The sequence below is a fragment of the Alligator mississippiensis genome, chromosome 2 (genome assembly GCF_030867095.1).
Source record: "Alligator mississippiensis isolate rAllMis1 chromosome 2, rAllMis1, whole genome shotgun sequence".
NCBI lineage: Eukaryota > Metazoa > Chordata > Crocodylia > Alligatoridae > Alligator > Alligator mississippiensis.
Genome location: NC_081825.1, coordinates 5,779,546 through 5,806,096, shown reverse-complemented (window position 1 = coordinate 5,806,096; position 26,551 = coordinate 5,779,546). Strand labels below are relative to the sequence as shown.

General features: G+C 53.8%; 1 protein-coding gene across 1 annotated transcript in view; it reads right to left on the bottom strand.

The window, feature by feature from the left end:
- ADAM33 (ADAM metallopeptidase domain 33) overlaps positions 1-26,551 on the bottom strand; it is a 61,771-nt gene that overhangs the window by 12,804 nt on the left and 22,416 nt on the right. Inside the window, exons 4-16 of the mRNA XM_006273996.4 lie at positions 24,710-24,788; positions 22,013-22,089; positions 16,422-16,608; positions 16,201-16,266; positions 15,023-15,094; positions 14,214-14,380; positions 14,015-14,099; positions 13,629-13,771; positions 7,886-8,063; positions 4,754-4,843; positions 3,845-4,040; positions 2,404-2,512; positions 826-1,030 (exon numbers count right to left, since the gene is read on the bottom strand). Coding sequence (XP_006274058.3) covers positions 826-1,030; positions 2,404-2,512; positions 3,845-4,040; positions 4,754-4,843; positions 7,886-8,063; positions 13,629-13,771; positions 14,015-14,099; positions 14,214-14,380; positions 15,023-15,094; positions 16,201-16,266; positions 16,422-16,608; positions 22,013-22,089; positions 24,710-24,788 — 1,654 coding nt within the window. The remainder of the gene's footprint in view (positions 1-825; positions 1,031-2,403; positions 2,513-3,844; positions 4,041-4,753; positions 4,844-7,885; positions 8,064-13,628; positions 13,772-14,014; positions 14,100-14,213; positions 14,381-15,022; positions 15,095-16,200; positions 16,267-16,421; positions 16,609-22,012; positions 22,090-24,709; positions 24,789-26,551) is intronic.

The following is a 26,551-nucleotide window of genomic DNA, read 5'->3' as shown; positions in this document are numbered from 1 at the left end:
CCGGCATCCATTCCTGCCCGTGGCAGGGGGCCAGGCTAGATGATCTGTTCAGGTCCCTCCTGACCCTAGCTACTAGGAAACTATGAAACTGGTGAGACAGGACACCTGGGATCCAGCCCCTCCTGCAGCAAAAGTTTAATTATAATACAAGTATCAGAGAAGATAAATGCCCCCGTGCTTAAATACCCAACAGCAGGATGGTGTTAGCTTGCTCTGGAAAGGCAGTTTCATATCCCTTTACAGTGAAAGTGGGATTTGAACTGGGGTCCCCCTCCAAGTCCTCGACTGATCTAACCACCTGCCTTTCTCCCTCTTCTTCTTACACAGGCTGGGACATGAAACGGCTGGGGTTGACCGCAGCCTTCTGGGTCCGACTGACCAGTGTTTTTTATTTCACAGCAGCAAGAAGATAAAATAGAAACAAGAAAATGAGGTTGGTTGTTGCCACCACGCTAAATATTCCCTAGTGTTCGTTGGGTTTTTTGCCAAACAGAAATAAGTCAAGCAACCGCACGGCTCTATCAGAGACCCCGGAGAATGGTGCGGAGACCTGCCACCTCCGGACCTCAGCCCTGACCTGAAGTGACCGTCTCTATGGATGTGAAAGGAGCCCGGGTCCCTCCTGACTGTCACCAAGGAGACTAAATAAGATGGAGATGGGGTCAACCATGCCCTGTTGGCTCTGGACCCCTGGCCTGGCTCAGTCCTCTCTGTCTGCAGAGGTTAAGGGCTTCGGAGGCTGTCTCCTCTCAACCCCCGGTGTTACCTTGTCCCGTGCTCTGCTTGGCAACACCGCTTGCGCTCCATCTCTCCTGGCTGGCTTACCATGCCATCCCCGCACTTGGTGCCGGTCATCACCAGCCCCGGGTCGGACAGGTCGTCCTCGTCGTCCTTTGTGGTGTAGACAAACGTGCCTCTGCATTTCACCTCCCGCCCATTAAACCGGATGGTGGTGTCTATGGAGACTGTGTTGGTGCCTTGGGGCTTCTTGGCAGAGCTCTGACACTGGATCTTGCCGCACTTGGCGTCTCTAGAGAGAAAGGTGTGGAGGTTACACATGGGGCACAAGGGCTGCTCTTGCCAGGGGGGGACCTGCCTCCTGGGGCTGCATCCCTCCAAGCACCAGCAAAGACCAGGAGGAAGGCAGCAAAGTGAGGAGCTCCGGGTGCAAGGTCGTGCAGGTGGAATCTGCTACCTCCTTCCTGCTGGACCTTTTGTATGTGCCATGTACCATCTTGACCCATTGACACCCATTACCCCAGCCCAGAGAGCTATCATCACCCCTCACCCCAACACCATGGGACTCCCTTGAGCACCAAGGTCACCACCCATCTAGCTGGCATGACGGACCCAGCCCTGCCACGATGCTAGGAGAGGGGGGACTCTCTGACCCCATGCAAACGGCTCTAATCTCTGCAGGGAACAGGACGAAGACAACCCACAAATGGCTTCATAAAGAGGGTGTATGCAGCTGAGTGTCTCAGCATGGACCGATCCCATGATGCCAGTGTGTTATTACAAGGTATCCTGTTTTTTTCTGATAAAAAAAAAAATCTCCAATTTTCAGATTTAAAAATGTAACCCAACATCCACATTTTTTCATGATTAAAATGAAACGCCACTAAGATAGATAGATAGATAGATAGATAGATAGATAGATAGATGGGGATGAGATGGGTGATAGATAGATAGATAGATAGATAGATAGATAGATAGATAGATAGATAGATAGATAGATAGATAGATAGATAGATAGATAGATAGATAGATAGATAGATAGATAGATAGATAGATAGATAGATAGATAGATAGATAGATAGATAGGGATGAGATGGGTGATAGATAGATAGATAGATAGATAGATAGATAGATAGATAGATAGATAGATAGATAGATAGATAGATAGATAGATGTTTCATTTTAATCATGGAAAAATGTGGATTTGGGGCTACTTTTTTTAATCTGAAAATTGGGGATTATTTTTTATCCAAAAAAAACAGGATCGCAGATTATTACTGGGCCGTTACCACTTGGGTCCCAGACACAGACCTTCCCACTAGCCGCAGTGGAAAGCCTGGGACGTCATGCAGACACAGCCAGCCCCCATATGCAATGCTGGAAGGAGAGGCCCAGCCTGGCTTCCAGCTTGACCAAGGGAGGGGAGAGAAAGCGGGGACTGGCAGAAGCCTCCCTGGACCGGAGGACTGAACCCAGGCCCTTCAGCACACGACCCCACCACCCGAGTGGGAAGACTGGCCTGGAGCAATTAAGGAGGGGCCTGCAGGCTGGCATCATCACCAGAGCCAGCTGCTGGGACACACACACACGCACGCACGCACACAACACCATCACGCTCACCAAGACGGTGCGTCGCACCTGTGGGTGCAAACCCGCGGCACCCACCTCCTGTCACACTTCATGTACTGCCCCTGGCTGTCCTTCCCGCAGTTCCCGTACGTGTTGCCGGCCATGTTGACGTCTTGGAAGCAGGCGTCGGGAGCCGGCCAAGCACCTACGGGGCAAAGGAATAAATACCCCGATGAGATCTGGGCTGGTCTCCCGAGAAGCGCGCATGAGGAGGGGAGAGGCAGGTGGCTGCTACAGCCAGGAGCAGGGTCTGGGAGAGCAGCCTGGTGGCACGGGCACAGAGCGAGGATGCAAAGAGGAGACAGAGATGGAGACCAAGCAGCGGCTTTTGACCTGTAGCTCTGCAGAGGAATTCAGTCTCCAGGGCCCCAATCCCACCACCTTTCACCAGCTCCCAGGCACTCACCCCGAGGCGGGACAGGGTAGCTACCCAGCAGGTAGCACTAGCTACACCCCAGTGGGAAGTGCATGTTGTATGCAGGAAAATTTGGTATTCTCCCCCCTGTGTAGCATCATTTGCACGTGTTGTGTACACTGGGGCTTGCAGAGAGGTGCTGTGTTAAGTGTGTGTGAGGGGGTGCAGTAAAGTCACATCTGTGTATAAGCACACGTATCTGGGTGCCCAGAGTGAGAGGAGCACACGCTGGGCCACTGGAGCACGTCTGGAAGCACCAGGGTGTAACTATCTCAGCTCCTTTTGGGAAAGCCCAGGGCAGCGACGGCTGGAGTGGTTTCCCATTGCCTTGGTGTAGACAAGCACCCGGTGCCTGGTCACAGAGGCAGAAGGAGGAAGATACTTCAGTGTCCTCACACAGCCCAAATAGCCCTGCAGAGCAGCAGCTGGGACCACAGTGCTACCATTCACTGAACCTCTTGTGGTGGAGGTATCTGCCAAACCCGTGCTTTAGCACTGCTGGTTTCTTGGAGGGTTTTCTCCCTTCCTCTAAGGCACGGGGATGCTGGGCATAGTTCAGGCCAGGGGTGTACTGAGGCTCCTCCTTGTACTTAGCAAACCCCGAGGGTCCTGACTGGAGGGGCTTGTTCTTCCACTCAGGGTCAGCCCCACCAGCAAATGTGGGGTTAGATTAGCACAGACTGCATGGGGGTTTGGCTTTCCTCTGCAGTGTAGGACCTTTTCCTAGGCTCTTCTACCTAAATGAACCAACTCATTCCTCACCCTTGCAGCAGCAGGGCATCATCCCCCCTGCTTTTGCCTGTAGCAAGTGGCAGGGCACTGCGGGTGTTTCAGGTGATGTTTCTTGTAGCGGCTGCAAGGGGACTGGAGTCGAAGGTGGCATGAAGGCCATTTCCAGCCTCATATTCCCCTGATTGCAAGGGGGAATGGCCAAAAGTGCTGGGTACGCAGGAAAGCAACACCAAACTGCAATCCAGTTGGCAGCTGAGCAGCCAAAGCCTCCAAAAGCCCTGAGCTGTCAGTGCCCCCCACCATGCAACTACGGAGGGAAGGAGGGCTCACCTGGTCCCCAGAGCTGGACGCACTGCTGCTGGTGTGTCAGGCACATGCCGTTACTGCAGTACGCCTCTCCATGAGCACAGCTGGAGCCGTCTAGCAGGTATACGTTGGCTGGGCAGTAGGGTGAGGCCCCGGTGCAGTATTCAGGGAGGTCACAGGATCCGGCTTGCTCCCTGCACATGGTCCCGGCCATCTTCAGCTACCAAAACAGAGGCAGGGAGGGAGAAACAGAGTCATTTGCACCTTGGGCTCATCAGCAGCACAAGACCTTTTGCAAGGGACAAGGTGGCCCTCAGATCTCCCCATCCCACGGACCCATGGACAGCCAGGACAAAAAGCCCAGGCCTCCAGACTCCTAGGGTGGGCACCCAGTGACAAAAGCAGCCAGAAGTGCCTGGTGGGAATCTCACAGGATAGTGGCTGGTCCTTTTGCTCAACAGCCCCTATCTTGGGAGCCAGAAGAGAGAAAGGTAGAGCAGAGGCCTCAGTGCCAGAGCTGAGAACTGGATCCCACCACTGTGAGGATGATCCAGAGCCAAAACTGAGCAGATGGTTACCAAGAAGCTATTTTGAGCATTTATAATGCAAACAGGAGATGCTTTGATGGAGAAAGTGGGTGAGCAGCAGGTGCCCATAATGATTAAAAAAAAAAAGTTACTAGGAAATAAAGCAAGAGTGTATTTGGGCTTGTTCTACCATCCCTTGGCAAGACAGGACCTGTACAGTCACATCAGAGGTGGCAGCAGCGATGGCAGAGGTGGGGTAGCACGGCCAGACCAGCAGCAGCTACAACCACCAGGCTGGGCTGGGTTTCGTTTGTTTTGTTAGCATCACAGGAAATGCCCATAAGAAGCTGGTTTTACTCCACTTCGGGACAAATGCAACCGTTAAAGTCCTGGGTCTGCTACGTACCTTGCAATATTGACAGCAGTCGCCGTGGGCACATTGGGCTCCAGCCTTCAGCGTGCAGTTGTGCGCACTGCAGCAGGGGTTGGTGCACTCCTGCATGGAGAGAAGAGATGTAGGGGTGAGCTGGATGGCAGGGCACAGCAGCACCTTCGAGGCTAACGGGTGTGGAGGGGCAGGGGTTTGCATTCGTCTTGGAGGTGCCACCCTGCCCTGCCTTCTGCCCACCTCCCTGCTCAGGGATCAGCTGGGGGCTGCTGGTTCTTCCAACTACCCCAGCTCATCTCTCTGGGGCTGGCTCCTACAGACCCTCCCCTCCAACAGGACACCAAGCAGGGCTAGGTCCTGCTGCACCTATTAGTCACTTAAGTGCGTTTATGCACCCAATTGCGAGTCCGTTCCACCCTGCGGTAACTGTTTTGCTGGGACTTGGGCAGGGTGGCCTAGGATCACACCGAGAGCCCACCAGCCAGAAGAGCACCTGCTCCTTTGCACTCCCAGACCGCTCCCCAGCTTTGATGTTGAAGCGCTGTATCAAAAAAGGTGAGTATACTGTATTGTCTCGCATACACCAAGCCTTGGAATATAATACACACCTTGTTTTTGAAAGGCAGAATGAGGAAAAAAAAGATCTTTCCTTGCATAATAAAATCTCATTAGTTCAACATCGGATCGTTCGAAGTGTTGGATACCTCAAAGCTCTTGTCACTCCGCAGACAAACGGATACGTTTTTGTTTGCATTATGAGCTGGAGAAGTCAACATATGGCTACTCTGATATTCAAAGCCATTTTTCGGTCCTGTGTACCATAAACCCATGAAAACTTGTTTGTCTGCTTCAAAGTACAGTAATACTGGGCGCGTCTACACGGTCATGAATGCACCTTAGATAGAGGCAGGCAAGGTTCCTTGGGTGAATTTGATATCTTTTATTAGACCAACCCAAATGGTTGGAGAATAGTTATTAAGCAAGCTTTCGGGTTCAAAAACCCTTCGTCAGGCTAAGGAAGCTTCAGCAGTTGGTGTGTGCTCTAGTGTGCATTTAGTTTAGTACTTGCTTAATAAAGTACTAAGTGAATGCGCGGTACCTAAAATGACTGCGCAGTAGCACCAGTGCATGGTTATTTAATGACACTTACTGTGCGTTCGCCTAGTAACACTGCGCAGTTGGCTATTAGCACGGTTTGTGCTGTGACGCGCTACTGCAGTGTTATTAGGCTAATGCGCACTAAGCGTCTCGTGTAGACAACACTGCAACATTAGACGCGGGCCAATGGACACAAGCTAGTTGAGGAAAAGTTTCAGCTGGACACAGGGAAAAACTTCTTTTCCGTACAGGTAGCTAGGATCTGGAACACGCTCCCAGCAGAGGTGTGCAGTCACCACCTCTGGTGGTCTTTAAGAGGAGGCTGGACGAATACCTTGTTGAGCTCGTTTGAGCCCAATTACCTCCTGCCTATGGCAGGGGACCGGACTTGATGATCTGACAGGTCTCTTCCGGTCCTTCTTTCTATGGCTCTATGATTAGTCTGCAGAGACGGGGACCTTTTGTAGCACATGGCTTTGTAAGAGATGCTCAGCAACAGGCCCCACCGCGTTGCAGTAATGCGTCCAGCAGTGTGCGAGGCCAGTGCTGGTGAACATCAAGGCGACGAAGAGGAAGAAGAATGAGTTAACAATTTCATAGAAGTTGAAAGTGCCATACCCAGTAGATAAGAAAGTGAAATCCCAAATGGAAATAGCTATATGGCATTTGTCCTTCTATACTTTCAGCCTATTTGAAGAATCAGGATTTGATAGAGAAGATGGCAATGGGGAAGGACACAAACCCAGGATGAAGAAAAGAATCCAAGGTGCAAAGCATTTGGATTTAGGAAAAAATATATTCTTCAAGTGGCTTTGTGATGTGAGGGTGGATAATATCCCAATATCTGTGCTACTACTTAAAGAAGAGGCAGATTAAATTGTGATGAAGATAGAAACTGAGTTTCAGTGTTTTAATGCTTGGCTCCAGGGACTCCAACATCATCCCAGCATCGTTTAGCTTTTTGTACGTGGTGAAGCCTATTTCATCCATGTCGTGGTTGCAAAAAATTGGCATCAAAGTGTGAAGCCAATTCTGGACAAACGCACGCTGAAGTTCTTGTTCAATGAGGAGGAGATGGGACTTTTTCTTCGAACCTGCAGCCTGAGCAGACACTGGCACGTAAAGGAGAAATGCATCGTGGTGGGAAGAAGAGCAAAGAAAGGCTCACTGTGCTAGTCTGCTGCAATGCAGATGGCAGTAGGAAACTGCAGCTGCTAGTGGTGGGGAAGTTGAAAAATCCCCCAGTATATCAAAGGCATGAAACACTTGCTGTGCTTGTACACAGCCAACTTAAATGCATGGATGATAATCAAGTTGTTTCAAGAGTGGCTGCTCCAATTTCAACAGAGAATGGCATGCCAAAACTGAAATGTGCTTCTGCTAATTGATAACGGAGCAGCCCACAATTGGGAAGGATTAGGCCCAAAGCATGCACGTGTGCTCTTTCTCTCGGCAAGCACCACGAGCTCCATGCAGCTCTCAGATCAGGGAATAATACACCATGTTAAGATGGTGTACAACTGGCACGTATGTGCTGTGGGAAGTTTTGCAACAGATTTGCAAAACCGGGATATCCTCGATGCTGTGAGAAAGGTTGTCATTGCATGGGATAAAGTCCACCCCATGTCATTGCAAACTGCTCCACGAAGGGTGGCTTTAGCACCAACGCTGCCGAAGAAACTGAGCGTGAGCAAGACTGAGCTTCAAGGAGAAACGGACAGTCCCACCGACTTCCAAGAGTTCACCAATATCGATGATAAGGCAGAAGAAAGCAGTAAAAGAACAAATGAAGCCACCCCCAGGCAGGAAGACGTGGAAGAAAATGAAGAAGCAAAAGAAAATGCAGAGCAGGAGCCTGAGCGAGCATGTGTGAGCATGAGTTGAAGAAACCGAGAAAGATTATCTTGATATGTCCTGTACAGTGGTTTTGCTATCCCAAACAGGCCTGCCCAAAAACCCCCGTTGCGATGACTTGCAAAACCCGCATCATCCCCGTGCGGCCTCGGACACGGCGACGGAGCCCAGTTCTCCTTGCAGGGGCGGGGGACCTACCTCCGGCTCCCCACAATCGCACTCCTCCCCATCCTCCAGGAAGCCGTTCCCACACTTCTTGCCCACCACCAGGTCCTTGGTGTCGGGCATGTTGAAGAGGCACATCCCGCCGCCCTTCAGGAAGTAACTGTCCAGCTGCCTCTTGCTGCAGGAGCTGAAGACGCGGGGGAAAGGATGGCTGTGGGGGAGAAAGAAGAGGTGGGGAGGCGTTGAAATAGGAGCAACCAGTTCACATGGGACAGGACAAGCTACAAGAGCAGGAACGGCTGGTAATTAGCACAGGATCCAGCTGCATCTCATCCTTCGAGGCAACAGTCCCCTAGCAGGGCAGGCTCAGGGATACAGATCAGTCTGTGCCAAAACCAACAGCCCTGGAGCTGTTCAAATCCATGCACAAATGAAGCTCCAAATTTGGCAAATATCGGAGCGGAAAGAAAGCTCTATTTTCCATTAGGAAAAAAATAATAATTATTCCAGGGCTTGATAGCGCAAAATCAGCTGGAGTTTGATAACTGGATGTTGCATGTTGTATACAGGAAAATACAACATGCAACATCCCGATCCATGCCGATCACTGAAGATGAATGCTCTTACTAATTTGTGCAGGAAAATGCCTCTTTGGGGCAATTTAAATACTGCAGTTAACAAGACAGCTCCTTCCTTCCCCGCCCTGAAAAAAATGTAAAGCAACATAAAGGAATCCTTCTGCTTTGCCCAGTGAAATAAAACAAAAAGCCAAGCAATGATATACTCTGAACAGACAGGACACGGGGTACGTTTCACAGTCTATCCTGAAGAGAAGACGCAGAAATATATGACATCTGCACACGCTGCTGTAAAAGCCGCAAGATCTCATCTGCCTCGGCTTTGCAACAGCATAGGGGGGTTGTGCTCTCTCTCTCTAAAATTATGGCATCAAAGGAAGCAAGATATGCTGAGAACCTATTTTCACTTCCTCATAAGTCATGTTTGAGATAAAAACTTCTCATTTTAGGTCATAGCCCGGAGATAACTATTTTTTGTTGCTATTTCAGGGACCTCTCTTTAGCCACAGGAACAGGGAAGGGTTGAGTCAGTTATGGAAGATGAATGGTTTAATACATCCTCAAACACATAGATCTGCCCCAACACACATCTAAGTGTGCAAACAACAGAAGATCAAAACTTGTTGCTGTTGGTTTGGGGGGTTTTTTGCACTGGGGAAAATTTCAAATTTTCACCAAAAAAATTAAAGTGAATGTTTTGACCAAAAAAAACCCAAGCCTGTCTTCTTGGTCAAATTAAATTTCCCATGATTTGCTATGGCAGTGGTTCTCAACTTCACCAGACTTAAGGCTGAATATGCCAGCTCTTTGTTTTCATTTGGTTTTTTGACGATGGGCAAATACTAGAGTGTTTCTTGTGTTGCAAAGAGCTCAGCAAGCCCACCGCGGGGCAGAACTGGATTCCTGCTGGAAATCTCTGGGTTTATCTTGTGAAGCATGTGTAGGTGTTTGCAGGGCTCATATTAACAGTGCCGATATTGCACAGCAGCCTTAAAAAGACATCACAGACTATGAGGGTTGGGAGGGAGCTCAGGGGGTCACATCCAGTCCAACCCCTGCTCCAAGCAGGACCAGCCCCAACTCCATCATCCCAGACAAGGCTTTGTCTAGCCAGGTCTTCAACACCTCCAAGGATGGACATGTCACAGCCACTCCAGGTAACCTGTTCCAGTGCTTTACTACCCTCCTAGTGAGAAAGTTTTTCCTCATATCCACCCTCAACTTCCCTTGCTGCAGCTTGAGCCCATTGCTGCTTCTGTCATCTGTCCCCACTGAGAACAGCCCAGCTCCATCCTCTTTGCAGCCCCCCTGCAGGGAGGTGAAGGCTGCTATTCAATCCCCCTCGGTCTTCTCTTCTCTAAATTAAATCGGCCCATTTCCCTCACCCTCTCCTCACCAGTCCTGTCCCCCAGCCCCTCAACCATTTTCATTGCCCTCCACAGGACTCTCTCCAATGTGTCCACATCCTTTCTGTAGCGGGGGGCCCACAGCTGGACACAGGACTCCAGATGTGGCCTCCCCAGTGCTGAACAGAGGGGAATGACCCCCTCCCTTGACCTGCTGGCAACGCACCAACCAATGCAGCCCAGGATGCTGGTAGCCTTCTGGGCAACACGGGCACACTGCTGCCTCATATCCAGCTTCTTGTCCCCTGTCACCCCCAGGTCCTTTAGTGCAGAGCCGCTGCCCAGCCCGTCGGTCCCCAGCCTGTAACATCATAACACCCTGGTTGAGCATCACCGAGCTATGACACCCCTTCTGCAGAGGGGTCAAGGCATTGCAGGAGTCCCTGGCTACGGTACATTCGGGGCCGTGTTGTCTGGCCAAGAAACCTACCGAGAGCCACAGAAATCAGGGCACCTTGCAGACTAACTGGTTCAGAGGGGCGCGACCTTCCCTAGGTAACAACCTACTTTGTCGGACACTGTGACCCTACCATCAGAGGAGAATGGGACCATGAGATGACCGAACTATGGTTCCCGTCATCCGTTGCAGCAACACATCCAAGTGAAAACCGTGCGGTTTGGAGCCTTCAGCTTTTTCACAAAGGAGAGGAGAAAAAAAAAACACGTGGGAAAGATCGCCTGTGTGCAAACACTTTCATTTCACTGAAAACCCTATTTGCCAGGCAAAGACAACGGTAGACAGAAACTTTTCCAATCTGCCTTAACTTTTAAATAAATTTGAACAAACAATCAGGTTTAGACAGCGGGGCCAGAGCAGTACAGCATTTCAAATGATCTCAGGACCTGCCCATCTTTGGTTTTTAGGTGTCTTCCAAAAAGAAATTAGCCCATGCTAGCTCCCTGCAGTACCAGGAATTCAGGAATAATCGTATTTGCTGGTTTCTTAGAGCTAAGATGGGAAACTAAGTTGAGTTTAATGGTCATCCCAACTCAGCTAGGGAGTACAAATGAAGAGATTTGCAATTTCTATTGGTTTCTCTCAGATCCACTCTTTGGGGCCGGTTTCCCAGTTAAAAAAAATAAAGAATAATGTCAACACCTCAGAGCATCAGACACACGTAGGGAAAGCTCCTGCCTCACTTCACAGCACCCGTCTTCGCAGCGCATGTGCCTGTTTTACCCGCCGATCTCAAGACACTGCAACTGTGGAGTAACTAGGGAGCCCTCCAGCCTGCGTAGACACGGCCCTATCTGCACCTCGCACGGCTTTACAAGCTGCAAGTCTTGTAACAGCAGGAATGAACCACCGTGCCTGGAGAGAAACACAAGCCGGTAATGGGTCTAGCAGATGACATCCATTAGCCCCGCTCGAGTTGCAGGCTGGGAACCGCATGCCGTTCATCCCGCCCCACTTCCTCCAAATGTCTCTGCCTCCCTTGCTCGTTCCTAGCTGCTCAGCTACTGTTCGGAGGCCTCCAGCCCTGTACCTTGTGTGCCTATATTTCCTTAATTTAAGGGCTCTGTTATGCACATAATGGGATGGGGAGCCAGCCGGGGGCTTCTGCAATTTGCTGTACAATATCTGCACAGACAAGGCAGGGACTGCACCACACAGGACAGGACAGGACAGGCTGCGCCTCCCCACTTTGCCTCACTGCTGTCATCAGGGAGCTATCAAAGACTTACAGCCTTGCTTTCCATGTTCCTGGAAGCAAACTTTCCGAAGCTAGAGACCCGAGCACCTCTCTCCATCAGCATGCATGTGCCTGGCTATGCTGGTGGATGCCTTGCAGCCGCCTCTACCCAGCCACATGTGCCCCCCTGATGCTCCACACAGCTGTGCTCAGCAGCTGGATGTGCACTCCGGGAAGGACCCGGCTGCTGTAGGGACCACTAAGGCAGCAGGAGTATTTACACTCCCTTCTGCTGGCTGCCTGCTCAGTGGGGATCTGGCCCCAGGACCGTGCCGGTTATTAGCTGTAATCTCATAGCACTCCACAGCCACCACTATAGGGCAGGACAGGCAGGCAGTGACAAGCAGCTTAGGTAGGAGATCCTCCCTCTGTTCAGGTGTGGACTAGGTCCATCAGGGCACACCTTGAGGTCTGCCGGTCAGGGCACCAGCCTCATGCTGGCCACACTGGCTTTCCAGTGCCAGGTGAGGACCATCTCTGTGGCCTCGGTCTCTGGCTACAAAGAGACGTTTCATTTGCCCTGGCACTGATTGTCCTGGGGTTTGACCCAGCTCAACACTGACAGCCACTTTGCATTGAGCATGTGCTAACTGTGTGCACAATGCTAGCATCTGCGTGCTCGAGCAATAAAACACATCCGTGCTAAGTGCCACTGTGGTGTAATAACGTTAGGCATTTTCCGGCTAGGAATATCTCCAGATTGCATGACCTAACACATATTGAGCTAACATCCAACTGCTCCAGGAAGGTAATATGATTAGGAGACTCTGGTGTGGTGGGGAGGACGGGGCGGGAGCCTGACAAATGCATCAGGCTGTCACCACCGCCCACTGCCCTGGAGCCTGGCCATTGCAAGGCACCAGTGCATAAGGAGGCTGAGAGCAATGCCAGCATAGCATGGGATCCAGGCCCTGGCCCTGCCCCACACCGGAGCAGGACTGAGGCTAAAAATCAGCTGTTTTCCAGTCTCCACCCTCGGATCAGACTGGAGCCAGTTTGAAGCTGGTGTGGTATTACCATCTCTACTTAGATCACAGTGGTGGTGTGGTACTACCATCTATATTTAGATCACAGACTGCTCAGAAAACTTTCTGAGTCATATTCATGCTCGTTACAATCTACACGTTTCAGGGGTGTATCTGGTAGCCGTGTTCGTCTGAGACAAAAAGAAAAGCAAACCTCTAAACCTCTTGGTTCAGGGATGATACCTTTTATTAGACCAACTATGAAAATGCAAAAAAAAATATCATTTTTTGCAAGTTTTCGGGCTCATGCGCTCTTTGTCAGGCTTAGGGAACATGATGGTACACGTCCCCATAGGTAGAAACATAAACTTCATTTTGTAAGAAGAGTTGAACAGAGAGTTTTAGAGTTTTGCATTTCTTACAAGCAACATGTAACGTGCACTAAGTGTAACGTGTAACACGGCCCTGACACACGTTGCCTTGCCGAGCTGCACGGTGGCTTCACCGAAAGCACCCGGCCTGGCTGGAGCGAACCACAATAATCGCACAGACATACAGCAGGCTGTGCTGGAAAAAACCCTGAGACATTTTATGCAGCCTACTTCGGAGCGACCTGGAGCAAGACAACAGGTGCATCCGTCTGTGATCCTGAGACACAGGCTTTCTCCCAGGGCAATTGTGATGTCTGCGAGTGCCTCAGTTCTGTGCAAGCCTCACTTAAAACTAGTTTGACTCTGTTTTCACTGGAGGAGGGGATAGACCGGCCGCTCCCATACGTTCGCTGCCTTGATGGTGAACCTGTGTACGTCCTGAAACTGGTATTAGGGGAAAGTGCACTGTCCCCTTCACCACGCAAACCCAGGTCTCGGTCACACAGGGCCTCGGACTCAGTCAAAGCTCCTGTGAAATATTCCCCGTGACTATCCTCTAGTCAAGGATTATCCTTTAGTCTTCAGGGGGAGAGCAGGGATGACACACAAAGTCGGGTGCATGAGCAGGATAGGGGCAAACCTCCCACCAGCCCCTATATCAGCTTGTCTCGCTCCCCGGGGCCATGTCAGCAGCAGCACCCCTGAAACCCGGGGGTGCCAGATCTCCTGCCCCGTTTACCCCATTTACTCCGCCTCTCTTACCCGGTTGCAGCCGCCATGACGCAGCCCCCCTTATCCGGGGTGGCCTCCACGCAGCATCCCTCGCTGTCGTGGCTCATGCCAAAGTTGTGCCCGATTTCGTGAGCTATGGTGGCGGCGGCTCCAACGGGCAGCTCCGAGTGGTCCTGGCAGGTGGGGAGGGAACGGAGACAGCACGAGGGTGAACTCGGCGTCTGGCTGGGTAGCGAACAACCCCAAATCCTTAGATCAGAGGGGAAGAGCAAAGAGCTTTGCAGAGCTCCCACCCTGGATATCATGGACAAGAGGCTCAGGAGTGGGGGGACCCTCGGCGATGGGGTGGGCAAGCCGGGGATGGCTTCAGGGGTGCCCCAGAGAAGGGGTGAGGAGTAGGACCCCCCTCTCCTTACCACGCTGACGCCTCCCGAGTTGTCCGCGCTGCACATCCCCTCCAGCGGGGCCATGCCGATGGTCGTCCCTCGAAACGTCTTGCCGCTGTCCAGACGCACCGGAAACGAAAAGAGGACGGGGGAAGCTGGGTGTTAGCGTAACCCCGGAGCACCGTCGGGCTCAGCCTGGGGCCGTGCAGAGAGACCCGAAGAGACTCACGTCAGCAGCTGGGCGTTGTCGTGCTTCTTGCGGGCCCGCAGCGCCCTCTTCCACTGTAGGAAGGACCAGAGGGTGGCACTGGCATCGCTGGTGACCGTGCACTGGTCCCTCTCCGTCCACACCTCCAGGCCGATGAGAGCCACTTTGATGTTCAGAGACCTGTAAAACTGAGCGGCAGGAGCGGACCTAGGTGGGCGTCACGGCTGGGTCTCTGCTGGGCTCCTCGGGGTTCAGGCACCTTCCGCCTGCATGCTCCTGACCTCTATTCTTGCTGTCATCAGACTTACCCAGCAGGCATCCAAAGCCTGGCTTTGTTGGGTGACCCAGGGATCATAAAGAAGTGGGGCTGGAAGGGATTTTCAGAGGTCATCTAGTCCAACTCCCTGCCAGAGGCAGGATCAGCCCCGTGCAAACCAACCTAAACAAATCCGCTCCCTAAACTTTTCATAAAACTACCGTCGACCCTGATGTAACACGAGGCGTCACACCCAGGGAAAGCAAGGGGACCCCAATGCCCTGCTTCTGTAAAAGGTTTTTAATATACTCTCACTCAAAAGATCCCAAAAAGAGGGCTGCACCCCTGCTACGAAGGAAAGCAAAACCTCCCCAGTCCGTACCAGTCTGACCAATGGGGGAAAATTCCTTCCTAACCCCAAACTGGGGGATCAGTCTGGCTCTGAGTGGAGACCGCTACCCTCTAGCCAGCAATGTCCAGCTTTAAATCTGATAGCCAAAGTTTTTCTGATATTATGATAGGCCACGGGGATGCATCCATCCTGTAAATACCAGCTCCGAGGGCCACCCACTACCTTGTCCACATAGTTGGCGATCTCCAGGATTCGCTGCTTGGTGTGGCCCAAGTTGTGATCCTGCTTCTGGAACTGGAGAGACAGGGAAGAAAGACGATTCAGGCTAAATGGGATGATGGACTCCAGCCCGGCCCCAAACAAGCCCTCCTGGATGTGGGATGCATCTACTACAGCTAATGGACACCCACCGTCCCATATAAGCAAGGCAAGAATTGCCCTGGGAGCCTCTGGGAGAAGTGCTACAATGGAAGTGTGATGTGCTGCTCTGCTTTGTGCTCCCCACCTGCTCTGCTTTCTGCTCCCAGGCTTGTGCTCTGTCTGATCTGCTCCCTGCCCTATCTACTGCTGCAATCTGCCACGTGCCACACACAGAAGCTGCCCGTACCACTTTTGGCACCCGTGTTGTAGGCCAGCCACCCTTGGCTTAGAGAACGAAGTAGCAGAAGGAGCAGACCGCAGATGTGTGCTCCTCATTGTGGTTTGGCAGTGGCAGGGGAGAAGGAGGAAGTCTACAGCTTGCACAAATTTGCTGTTATGGGGCCTTGCAGCTGCAGAAATGCTGCCCAATCCTTCTTCATTCAATTCAAAGAGCCTAAGCAGGCTCCGTGTCAGACCCCGCATCCTGGGAGGTATGAGTGCAACACTAGCCATAAGTAACCCACCCCAGTTTCAGTGTCTGAGCAAAAGGGGAATAAAAGGCTGAAGGAGTGAAAAGTAAAGGGGTTTCCTTCAGGATGCCCCAGCTGGGCTGAGGAGCACGAGCCCTGAGGCTGTTTGCAGGCAGAGCCAAGACCTGGGCACAAGGAAAGCTTGAGCGTCTAGCAGCCCCGAGCACAGGACTGGGAGCTAGGAGCATTTGATTTGAAGGGCCATCAGCCTTTTATAAAAGATCCATCAGCTGCCTGCAATAGTCGCAGACGGATCTTGGTTATGCGAGAAACCCCTTGCTTCTAATCCCCTGCGTTTCATCTCTGTGCCCAGGGCATGTATGCACTGCATCTCTGGCTGCCAGGAGCTCTTGCTCCCTGTCCATCCATTTCTAGTCCCAGGGTCCAAGTCTGGGAGTGCAATGAGAAGGCAACTACCTTGCCCTTGCATGCAATGCAATGCCTTGCCCTTGCGTGGGAAGGCACAGCTGACAGCAAGTCGGGCCCCGTTTCTGAGAGCCCAGTGCTCACCAGAGTGTGATCAGCGACGATGAACAGCTCCATGTACTTCATGGTCCTCCAGGCATCTCTCCTTACCTGCAAGACAAAGAGCAGGTATCACAGCAAGGATGCATGAAGCAGCAAGTGCACGACAGGGTCCACTAGCCTGGGGAAGTGCCCGGAGCCCCCCACACACCTCCCGTGACATATGGACCATTTGGTAGCACCACGAGAGGAAACCCTGGCCTTACCCGCTGCCGCACTGGCTTGACGACTCTGATGAGGTCGGCTATGTTGCTTCCTGAGTGCTCGCTGTGCCCGCAGGTCCCCCCCTCGATGGGCAAATGCTCTGCCCTGTAGAGGACGTGGTGCTCGGGGTCCGGGCTGCCGAGGGGCTTCAAGTAGTAGCTGTCATTGCTGTTCAGCACGATGAGGCCACTGGCAACAAAAAGGAGAGAAGACCGAATGGATGGGAGGGTGGCTTGTCTGTCTTTTGCATCTGCTTCCTGGAGAGCTGAGGCCTCGCACGCTCGTGGCACGGCAGGAGCCGAGGGCGGTGGGAAGCAGAAGGCTTGGCAGAGAAGTGCCTGTGGATACATGCTTGGGCTCCACCCCAGGGAAGCACAGAAGCACAGGCTTAATGCTAAACCCCCGGGTAATCCCAAGGACTGCAAATGACACTGTGAAGCCAGCCAGGTTCTTTGGGTAGATGGGCTACCTCGCCTGCCTATGTCCTTAGACCAACACGGCTACAACCAGAAACACGGGAAAGCCATGCACGTGGCCCCGTGCTGGCTGGATTGGCCCCATTAGCTATGGCCATCCAGGTACGGAGCAAAGGGAGGATGGGGGTGTTTGGCCAAGGCAGAAAACAAGAAGGCAAGGCAAGCAGATGCGAGAAGGGCTGGAGGTCTCGGGGAGGGAGGGGAACATGGAAGAGATGGACACAGGCTGGGGAATGAATGGGCAGCCCCCAAAAACCAACACTTTTGCATCCGATCGTGACACTTTTGCATCCAGTTGTGCTCTGGGGCTTGCTGGGCTGCTCTTCCCCCTTCCCTGGTCATTCAGGGAATAAATGCACATGTTTTACCCCTGCCCAGAGCCCAACCTCCAGCCCCAGGGAGGCTGCTGGGAACAAAGGGGAACAAAAAACAGCTGCCATCCCCTCCCGTGGCAGCCCCAGGAGCCCCCATCGCGCCGCCCAGCCTGAAGGACTGGTGCCTAGAGAAGGTGTGCACTCCCCATCACTGGAGGTGTTCAAGACGACCCTGGCAGGGATGATTTAGGCAGGCCAATGTCTCTGCTCTGCGGTGGGGAGTTCAGTTCCCAGGCTTCTGGGCTTTGCTGGTTGCCGGCTCCCCTCGCTCCTGCCAGATGTGTCCAGGTGTTTTTATTTTTCCAACTATTTGAGTTGGTCTAATAAAAGATATCGGATTTACCCAAAGAACCGTGTCTGCAAAGTGTTTTTAAGTTTTCCTCAGAGGCACTGGGTGCTGGCTGCAGGCTGGGGATTTTGACTGGGATGCAGCCAACGCTTCTGCTGAAACTTAAAGCTGGAGGGTCCTGGCTAAAGGGTCTTGCCTCTCTGCCCAGAGCCGGACTGATTGCCAGATTTAGGGTCAGAAGGGAATTTTACCCCACGGTCAGGTTGGTATGGACTGGGGGGGTTGCCTTCCTCGGTAGTGTGGGGCACGGCCCTCTTTCCAGGATTTCTTCGGGGTGCATTAAGCTTTTGTAGAAGCGGGATGCTGGCTGCTGTAGTCTCCCTGCTTTCCCCATGGCAGCTTCGGGTGTAATGTCTTGGATGATAGTTTTACAAAGAGTTTAGCTTCTGGATTGGTGTAGGATGATTTGGACGGGGCTGATCCTGCCTCAGGCAGGGGTTGGACTATGTGACCTCTGGAGCTCCCTTCCAGCCCCACTGCTCTACAGCTCAGCAGACAGTCTCCTCCTTGCTCGATCAAAAGCCAGGCCAAAGCCCAGAAGTGCAACTAGATGCAAAAGTCCTAGCTGCCTCTGCCTTCATGGGCATTTGAGGGGATGTCGTCCTGGCAATTTTGCTCTCAGGACATATTCCTGGCACGTTTGCCTTTGTGCAGCACCAGCTCTGCAGCAGACGCCTTGTCACAGAGCACTGAAGTGCCCTGCTCCTGAAGAGGGGAAACTGCTAGGGAGGGAGCCCTCGCAGTGACTAAGGAGCCCAGCTGTGGGTTGCAACCAGGAGGTCAGCTGACTGAAAGGGGCAGGGCCTGGCTCCTATATAAAGCACGGACCGGAGACCAGAGGCAGTTCCCTGCCAGCTACCGAAGAGGAAGGAGCTCCCTGCCCTGGGAGAGAGGGGAAACCTGGTGCAGGGGCTGCACCTGAGAGGTAAAGGGTCACTGGTAGGACCGAATGTTGTTTGGGCTGGTTGGCTTCTGTTTTTGTTATAGCCGAAGGGCTTGTGTTTTGTTGTTGTTAGGACCGGTGGTTTGGGTGAGGCTATTAGGGGTTGGAGGAGGCCTCATAGGGGACCCACAGTAGTGTGGGGACCCCAGCACCAGTAGGGGCACAGCGTACGGGGTACATAGACCCCGGCCCCAGAGAGGAGCCCAAGTGTGGGCACGGTGAGCCCCAGGTAAGGGGCAGCATTATTGGGGAGCCCAAGTTGGGCACGGTGAGCCCCAGGTAAGGGGCAGCATTATTGGGGAGCCCAAGTGTGGGCATGGTGAGCCCCAGCTAGGGGGCAGCATTATTGGGAACCCCAAGTGTGGGCACGGTGAGCCCCAGGTAAGGGGCAGCATTATTGGGAAGCTCAAGTTGGGCACAGTGAGCCCCAGGTAGGGGCAGCATTATTGAAGAGCTCAAGTTGGGCACAGAGAGCCCCAGGAGGGGGCAGCATTGTAGATAAGGCCCCAGGGAAGAGGGCACAGAGTGAGAGAGGGCCGGAGAGAGCCCTAGCACCAAAGGGAGCGTGCATCAAAGGAAGAAAGGCCCAAGAGAGAACAGGAAGGGGCCAGATAGTGATAGAGCTGAGACAACAGCTATTCCATCGGTGAGGTGTGGACTGCGGTGTAGGGGAGGAAACGGAGCTGCAGATAGCACCCCTAGCAGCAGGGTAGTACAAGGGCAGCCTCCCGCTAATTAACACCGATTAATCAATTAATAACAAGGCATGGCAGGCGAGTAGGCGGACGGTTGCCCCACGAACAGGTGTGCGGGCCACATTAAGGTCGGCCTAGAGTGGGCAACTGTCATACGCCTACATCTAAAAAAATTGTTTTTTAGATATATAGGGAGTAAAAGGAAGGCCCAGGGAGGAATAGGACTGCTACTGAATGGGCAGAAACAATTGGTGACAGACAGGGGGGACAAGGCTGAACTCCTCAATGAGTTCTTTGCCTCAGTGTCCCTAAGCGAGGGGCACGACAAGTCTCTCACTGGGGTTGTAGAGAGGCAGCAGCAAGAAGCCAGACTGCCATGCGTAGATCCTGAGGTGGTGCAGAGTCACTTGGAAGAACTGGATGCCTTTAAGTCGGCAGGCCCGGATGGGCTCCATCCGAGGGTGCTGAAGGCACTGGCCGACGTCATTGCAGAGCCACTGGCGGGAATATTCGAACGCTCGTGGCGCACGGGCCAAGTCCCGGAGGACTGGAAAAGGGCTAACGTGGTCCCCATTTTCAAGAAGGGGAGGAAGGAGGACCCCGGCAACTATAGGCCAGTCAGTCTCACCTCCATCCTTGGCAAAGTCTTTGAAAAAATTATCAAGGCTCACATTTGTGAGAGCCCGGCAGGACAAATTATGCTGAGGGGAAACCAGCACGGGTTCGTGGCGGGCAGATCGTGCCTGACCAATCTAGTCTCCTTCTATGACCAGGTTACGAAACGCCTGGACACAGGAGGAGGGGTGGATGTCGTATACTTAGACTTCAGGAAGGCCTTCGATACGGTATCCCACCCCATACTGGTGAACAAGTTAAGAGGCTGTGATGTGGATGACTGCACAGTCCAGTGGGTGGCCAATTGGCTGGAGGGTCGCACCCAAAGAGTCGTGGTGGATGGGTCGGTCTCGACCTGGAAGGGTGTGGGCAGTGGGGTCCCGCAGGGCTCGGTCCTTGGACCGATACTCTTTAATGTCTTCATCAGCGACTTGGACAGAGTACACTTCACTCCCTCGTCCAAGCTTGCAGATGACACAAAGCTATGGGGAGAAGTGGACACGCCGGAGGGCAGGGAACAGCTGCAGGCAGACCTGGACAGGTTGGACAAGTGGGCAGAAAACAACAGGATGCAGTTCAACAAGGAGAAATGCAAAGTGCTGCACCTAGGGAGGAAAAATGTCCAGCACACCTACAGCCTAGGGAATGACCTGCTGGGTGGCACAGAGGTGGAAAGGGATCTTGGAGTCCTAGTGGACTCCAAGATGAACATGAGCCGGCAGCGTGACGAAGCCATCAGAAAAGCCAATGGCACTTTATCGTGCATCAGCAGATGCATGACGAATAGGTCCAAGGAGGTGATACTTCCCCTCTATCGGGCGCTGGTCAGACCGCAGTTGGAGTACTGCGTGCAATTCTGGGCGCCGCACTTCAAGAGGGATGTGGATAATCTGGAGAGGGTCCAGAGAAGGGCCACTCGTATGGTCAAGGGCCTGCAGACCAAGCCCTACGAGGAGAGACTAGAGAAACTGGACCTTTTCAGCCTCCGCAAGAGAAGGTTGAGAGGCGACCTTGTGGCTGCCTATAAGTTCATCACGGGGGCACAGAAGGGAATTGGTGAGGATTTATTCACCAAGGCGCCCCCGGGGGTTACAAGAAATAATGGCCACAAGCTAGCAGAGAGCAGATTTAGACTGGACATTAGGAAGAACTTCTTCACAGTTCGAGTGGCCAAGGTCTGGAACGGGCTCCCAAGGGAGGTGGTGCTCTCCCCTCCCCTGGGGGTCTTCAAGAGGAGGTTAGATGAGTATCTAGCTGGGGTCATCTAGACCCAGCACTCTTTCCTGCCTATGCAGGGAGTCGGACTCGATGATCTATTGAGGTCCCTTCCGACCCTAACATCTATGAATCCACCCTGAAGGATGCAGACAGCAGCCTTCATTGATACAGAACCGGAGAAGATCTCTTGGGAGACCACCTCTAGCCCAAACCCTGCTCAAGGCAGAATCAGCTCCATCTGAACCATCTCATCCATATCCTGCTCTTAAAACCTTGCAGCGAGGGAGATGCCGCAGCCTCTCTAGCGAGCCTGGTCTGGTGCTGAACCACCCTCCTAGCTAGAAAGTGCTTCTGATGCTCCAATTCAAATTGCCCCTGTTGTGAGTTCATCCTGTCTCCAGAGGATGCAGAGTACCACCATTCTTTGCCTAACAGCCTCTCTGTATTAAAAGCAGCCAGTACACTGGGCACTTTGCACACGACAGGCTCTGTGTCCCATCGCCCTGCAGCTCATGTTAACCGCACTCATATAATGCCCTCCGAATGCTTGCACTAACGTGGCACCGCTGTAGAGGTGAAGGGCAGTGCAGAATTGGGCCTGAGGTCCTGACTGATGCACCCATCTTCTGGTGCTGTCCCCTCATGCCGGCCCTGACTGCGCTAGGGCACTTGGTGCCAGTGCAAAGGGTCAAGGAAGGGATGCAGTAAAAAAAGACCCCATTGCTATGCCCTCTCCTGGGCCCTGCATTAATCCTGATCTAGCAGGACTAGAAACGCGGTGGGATTGATCTGTGGAGCTACTGACTGGAGGACCGGCGGCTTTGCCTGCAAAGCATGAGCGGCGATTTTCCTATTGTCCTGTTGCAAGCCCCGCTGAATGCAATGGTCTGAGCCTGGCCCTCCCACCTCCGTTACCTCCTTACCTGATCCCCGAGCAGGTGCTGATCACCACCCAGGAGCCCTTGTACCCTCGGACGTGGCCGTGGTAGTAACAGTGATCCTGGGGAAAGGACAACACAACTGTTGGGAGCTGCTGGCTGCAGAGCAGATGGGTCCCTCCCTTCCTGCGCCCACCCAGCATCAGACCAGCCCTTACTGGGCATGCATTATATGGTTTTCCCCCCCAAAAAAGGCTCAGCCTAAGAGCTGGAAATGGACCCTGCCTCGCTTGTTCCTTCTGGAGCCCGTGCAGGGCACGGTGCTGAGTTCAGCTGACAAGCTAGAAGGGCCTGATCCTGCTGCTCTGGAAACTGCTGGGTGACACTGAGGGCTGCACGGGAGGCTGCTGTTCCCCCAGGCGACGGGCCAGGCAGCTTGGGTAGGATCTCACCCCTCCCTTACAGGATAAATACCTCCCAGCGACTCCCCCTGGAACGGGCCAGAGCCAGACACACCCCGAAAGGCAGCCCAGAAACCCAGCTGCTCTGCAGCCAGCTCTCAAAGCCCTTTACAGGACTGCTTTTACCCCCATTCCCCAGACAGGGAAACTGAGGAAGGAAGCGTCTGGATCGACGCTGCTTTGCAAGGGCAGGGGCTTTCTGGAAAGCTTTTCCGTCCCGTGTTTCACCACCAGCTGCTCCCAGGAGTTCAGGCTGGGACACCGAGGGCCTCCTCCGTGCGGTGAAAGGAAGACGGATATCTGGGAGGGGGAGCAGGGAGGAGGCCGGGGGAGGAAGGCCTCTGGGCGAGGAGGCCAGATGGAGGAGGCTTGGAGCTGCACACAGACGGGGGAGAAGCTGCTGCTTTCTGGCCCGTGTGTTTATTTCTCTCGACCGGGAGGCGCTGTCTCCGGTCCAAGAGACACAGGCCGCCGCGTGCTGCTCGCATTCCTAACGCCGCGTGTGTCAGCGGCCGGCGGGGACAATGTCTCCCCCTTCTCGTCCTGTGCAAGTGTGCACCGGGGAGGGGGCTCCGACGGCCCGGCTGGGGGGCAGTGCCCGAGCATTGGGGCCCACGGTCTCAAAGCCCAATCCAGCTGTGCCCCACATGCCCGGAGGCAGGGGATGGGGTCCTGAGCGAGGACAAGCTGCCCCGGCAGGGTCTGGCATGCACCGAAGCATCGGTGTCCCCCGCTCTGCTGCATGACCTTCAGCAACCGCCGTGCCTTTGTTTCCCTAGCCCTGCTAGGCAATTATTTGGCTTAAAGCCATCTCCTCTATGATGGGTCCGTATTTCAGCCGGGCTCTGTAGCATCAAACCCAGCCTTTAGGCACGGTATTTTTAGCCAGCCCACACTTGGCCTGGGCACAGGAGCCAACCACCCCGCTATGGTTTGTCTCTCGAGGTATTTATAGCAAGTGCCCGGCCCTGCAAACCCCGTGAAACCGCAGAAGCGATGCAGCAGCCTTCCTCATCTGGGGACTCGAGCTCGTCCATGCTCCTGACCGTCGTCTTGCAGTGGGAGCAGGACTCCTGGGTCCCCTCCTTGCTGCGTTGCTTCAAGTTTTCTGCCCGTGTCCATGCTGTGTGGAGCGAACGGGTGACTAGATCTAGCAAAAGGAACGGTCTTTCTGCCACCATCGTCTCACCTCTTCCCTGACTAGGGCCAAAACCAGCAACCGGCGTTGTGAATTGGTCCAAAACAGGGGGACGTCACTCCAAAGCTAGGGTGTTCCTCTCGCTTTTTGGCTTCAGATTTGTAAGATTTTGTTAAAATGTTAACATTGGAAAACTGCCTGCCCTGTGCAGGAAGATGCAGCCTCCCGCACCAGGAGAGGGGAGCTGGCTCCAGAGAGGGCATGGCTACATGACTGGCCCAAGGTCCCTGGGAAGTCAGTGGCAGAGCCTCCTACATCTCCCAGCTGGTGCCCTAACCACCGAACTACTGGCCCTTTGCCCTCCCCTCCATCCCTTACTTGTGCAGGCAGCTTTCTGGACTCTCTCCATTCACCCTTGGCAAAAATGCTTTGACCAGACCAGGAACGGCCCTTGGAGGCTCCTTCAGGGCAGCCCATCCGCACCGGAGCTGGGAGCACGTGCGTCCCGTATGCACAGGATGGGACTGAAGTCGGCTTATTGGAAGTGGTTGGAAAAGGGGATGGGGCCAGGACTCCCGGGGTCCTCTGGAGATGAGAGCAAACCGAACCGAACCTAGAGGAAGTCTGTAGCCAAGCAGGGAACCAAACCCACGGCTCCCAACCACGCTTCTCCTCTGCAGCGTGGCTCGTAGCAAAGGGACAAGGCCCCATCTCTCCATCATCCTCGCCTGCCTGTTCTCCAGAGACCACTTAATCCACGGGGTATCTGAGCCTCCCCCGGAGCCCATGCTGCACACCCAGACCTTGCTCCTCCTCCCAAGAGGAGAAAGTGCATTGCTTCTTTGGGTCCAAATAATCCTCAGGGACTGCCACAGAAATGCAGCCGCCTCTGGTGTGGACCACGGCAGCTGTTTCGCACAACGCCTTGTGACGGGAGGAATGCCACGGGCAGAGGGGAACGATGCAAACAGACCGTAGGGGCATCAGCTTGAAGTGGTGTGGGGCAACACAAAATGCCCAGGGAGCCCAAATGCCCAGAGCCAGGGGCACGAGGATCCATAGCTGAGGTCCCGGCTCTGTGCTGCTGCAGAGAGGAAAGGAGAAGGGGTATCACCCGTAGGCCGCTGCAAATAATACACTCACCGTGTGGTTGGGAGACACGGTCACCGCCCGCCCATCCGCCGTGTAGTGCGTCTCGGTGTAGCCCGGTGACAGCAGCCTGCTGGGAGAGGAGCACACGAGACCCCAATGAGGACCCCTAAGTTCATCCTCACCCATCTGCCCGGGGTGGCAATGCAGTGTCGCGGGGTCAGTGCCAGGAAAGGCTCCCTTCCCACCCCGGGCAGCACAGGGGAAACCCCCCGCACCTCGCCTCCAGCCCCTGCTCCTCCCAAGGTGCAGATGCAGGAAGCCACGTGCCAAACAGGTGTTGGGAATTATTCACACTCGGGTGAAATCCAGAGCAGGGGATTTAATGGGGCCGGAAGGATGTTGCTTCTTGGATCCAAACACCTGCCTTTCACATCGATCTAATATGTGCAGTAACATGCACCCCCTGATTGAGGGTGCATGCACACACCAATGCACACATGCATGCACAAAGCTGTGCACGGCACACACATATTCATGTATGCACACACATGAACACCCGTGCTACTGCTCACGCCAGCCCCAGTTGCCCGCTCCCCTTTGCATGCATGCAAATATACCCTTGTGCATTATTGCACCGCAAATAGACATGAACTCTAAGGGAGCCTGGGCTGTGTGGGGAGGGGGTGTGCAGGGGGAGGAAGGCCAGGGCTTGGCTGAAGGAGGGAGTAGGATCCAGGGTGCCTGGAGACTGCAGCTGCTGAGTGGGGGGAAGCTCTGACTGACTTACCAGTGATGGTAAGAGCTCACCTGAGCAGTGGCCCGGCTTTGGGGTGCAAAGGAGCAGGGCCTGGCTCTCTATCCCAAACCCTCGGGGTGTCGGGGAAGATGAATCCTAACCCTGGCTGGGAGGAGGGTGAGCCAAGAGAGTGCAGAAAGCTGCCTGCACAAGTAAGGGATGGAGGGGAGGGCAAAGGGCCGGTAGTTAGGTGGTTAGGGCACCAGCTGGGAGATGTAAGAGGCTCTGCCACTGACTTTCCGGGGACCTTGGGCCACTCACGTAGCCATGCCTGCAAAACAGGGCACGTCTCTGCCTCGCAGGGTGAAGCGAGGATAACGGCGGTGGGGTCCTCAGGTCCCGGGGCCAGGAAAGCAGCCGCAGGGTCTGAGACAGAGCCCCGGTGAGCCAACGCACAGCTCCACAGCTGTGCACGCTCTCCCGGCAGCCTCACCGCGAGGCTCTGCAGCTGACACACATTCGGCCCCTCGCTGACAAATCGCTTCCTGCTGTTTGGCCGGCAGAGAGAGCGGCCTCGGGAACGGAGACAAGGAATTCATGAGAGCCAACGCCGCAGCCGCCAGCTTCTCGGCCTGGCGTGGGGGCGTCTCGGGGAGGGGACTCGACTGAAACGACCCCGGAGGAGGTGAGACGGCCAACAAGGGGCTCCAGCAGGGCTATCCAAGGAAAGGCAGGGCCTCATCTCTCTTCTCATCAACAATCGCTGCCCTCCTAGCTTTTAAAAAAGCCTTGAAAAGGCCTGCCTGAGTTTGCAGACAGCCTGAAACGACCGAGCTGAGAGGCAGGAACGGAGCAGTGACAAGCTGGGGGGACACTGCAAGCACCACCCATGCCATCCCTTCACCACTGGTTCCCATCTCTCTAAAAAGGATGTTGGAGGATTAGAAAAGGTCTGCAGAAGGGCAGCCTGAAGCAAGAGTGGCTAAAAACCCTAGGATCTTCCACTTGGAAAGGATGCAGCTGCCAAGGACTATAAAGTCACGGCGGGGGTGTTGTTCCCCACATCCCAGAATAGACCAGAACTTAACGAGTACCTGCCGAAATGAGGAGGTGAACGGTTTAAACCTAACAAGAGAAAGGAGTTTTTTTTAAGTAAC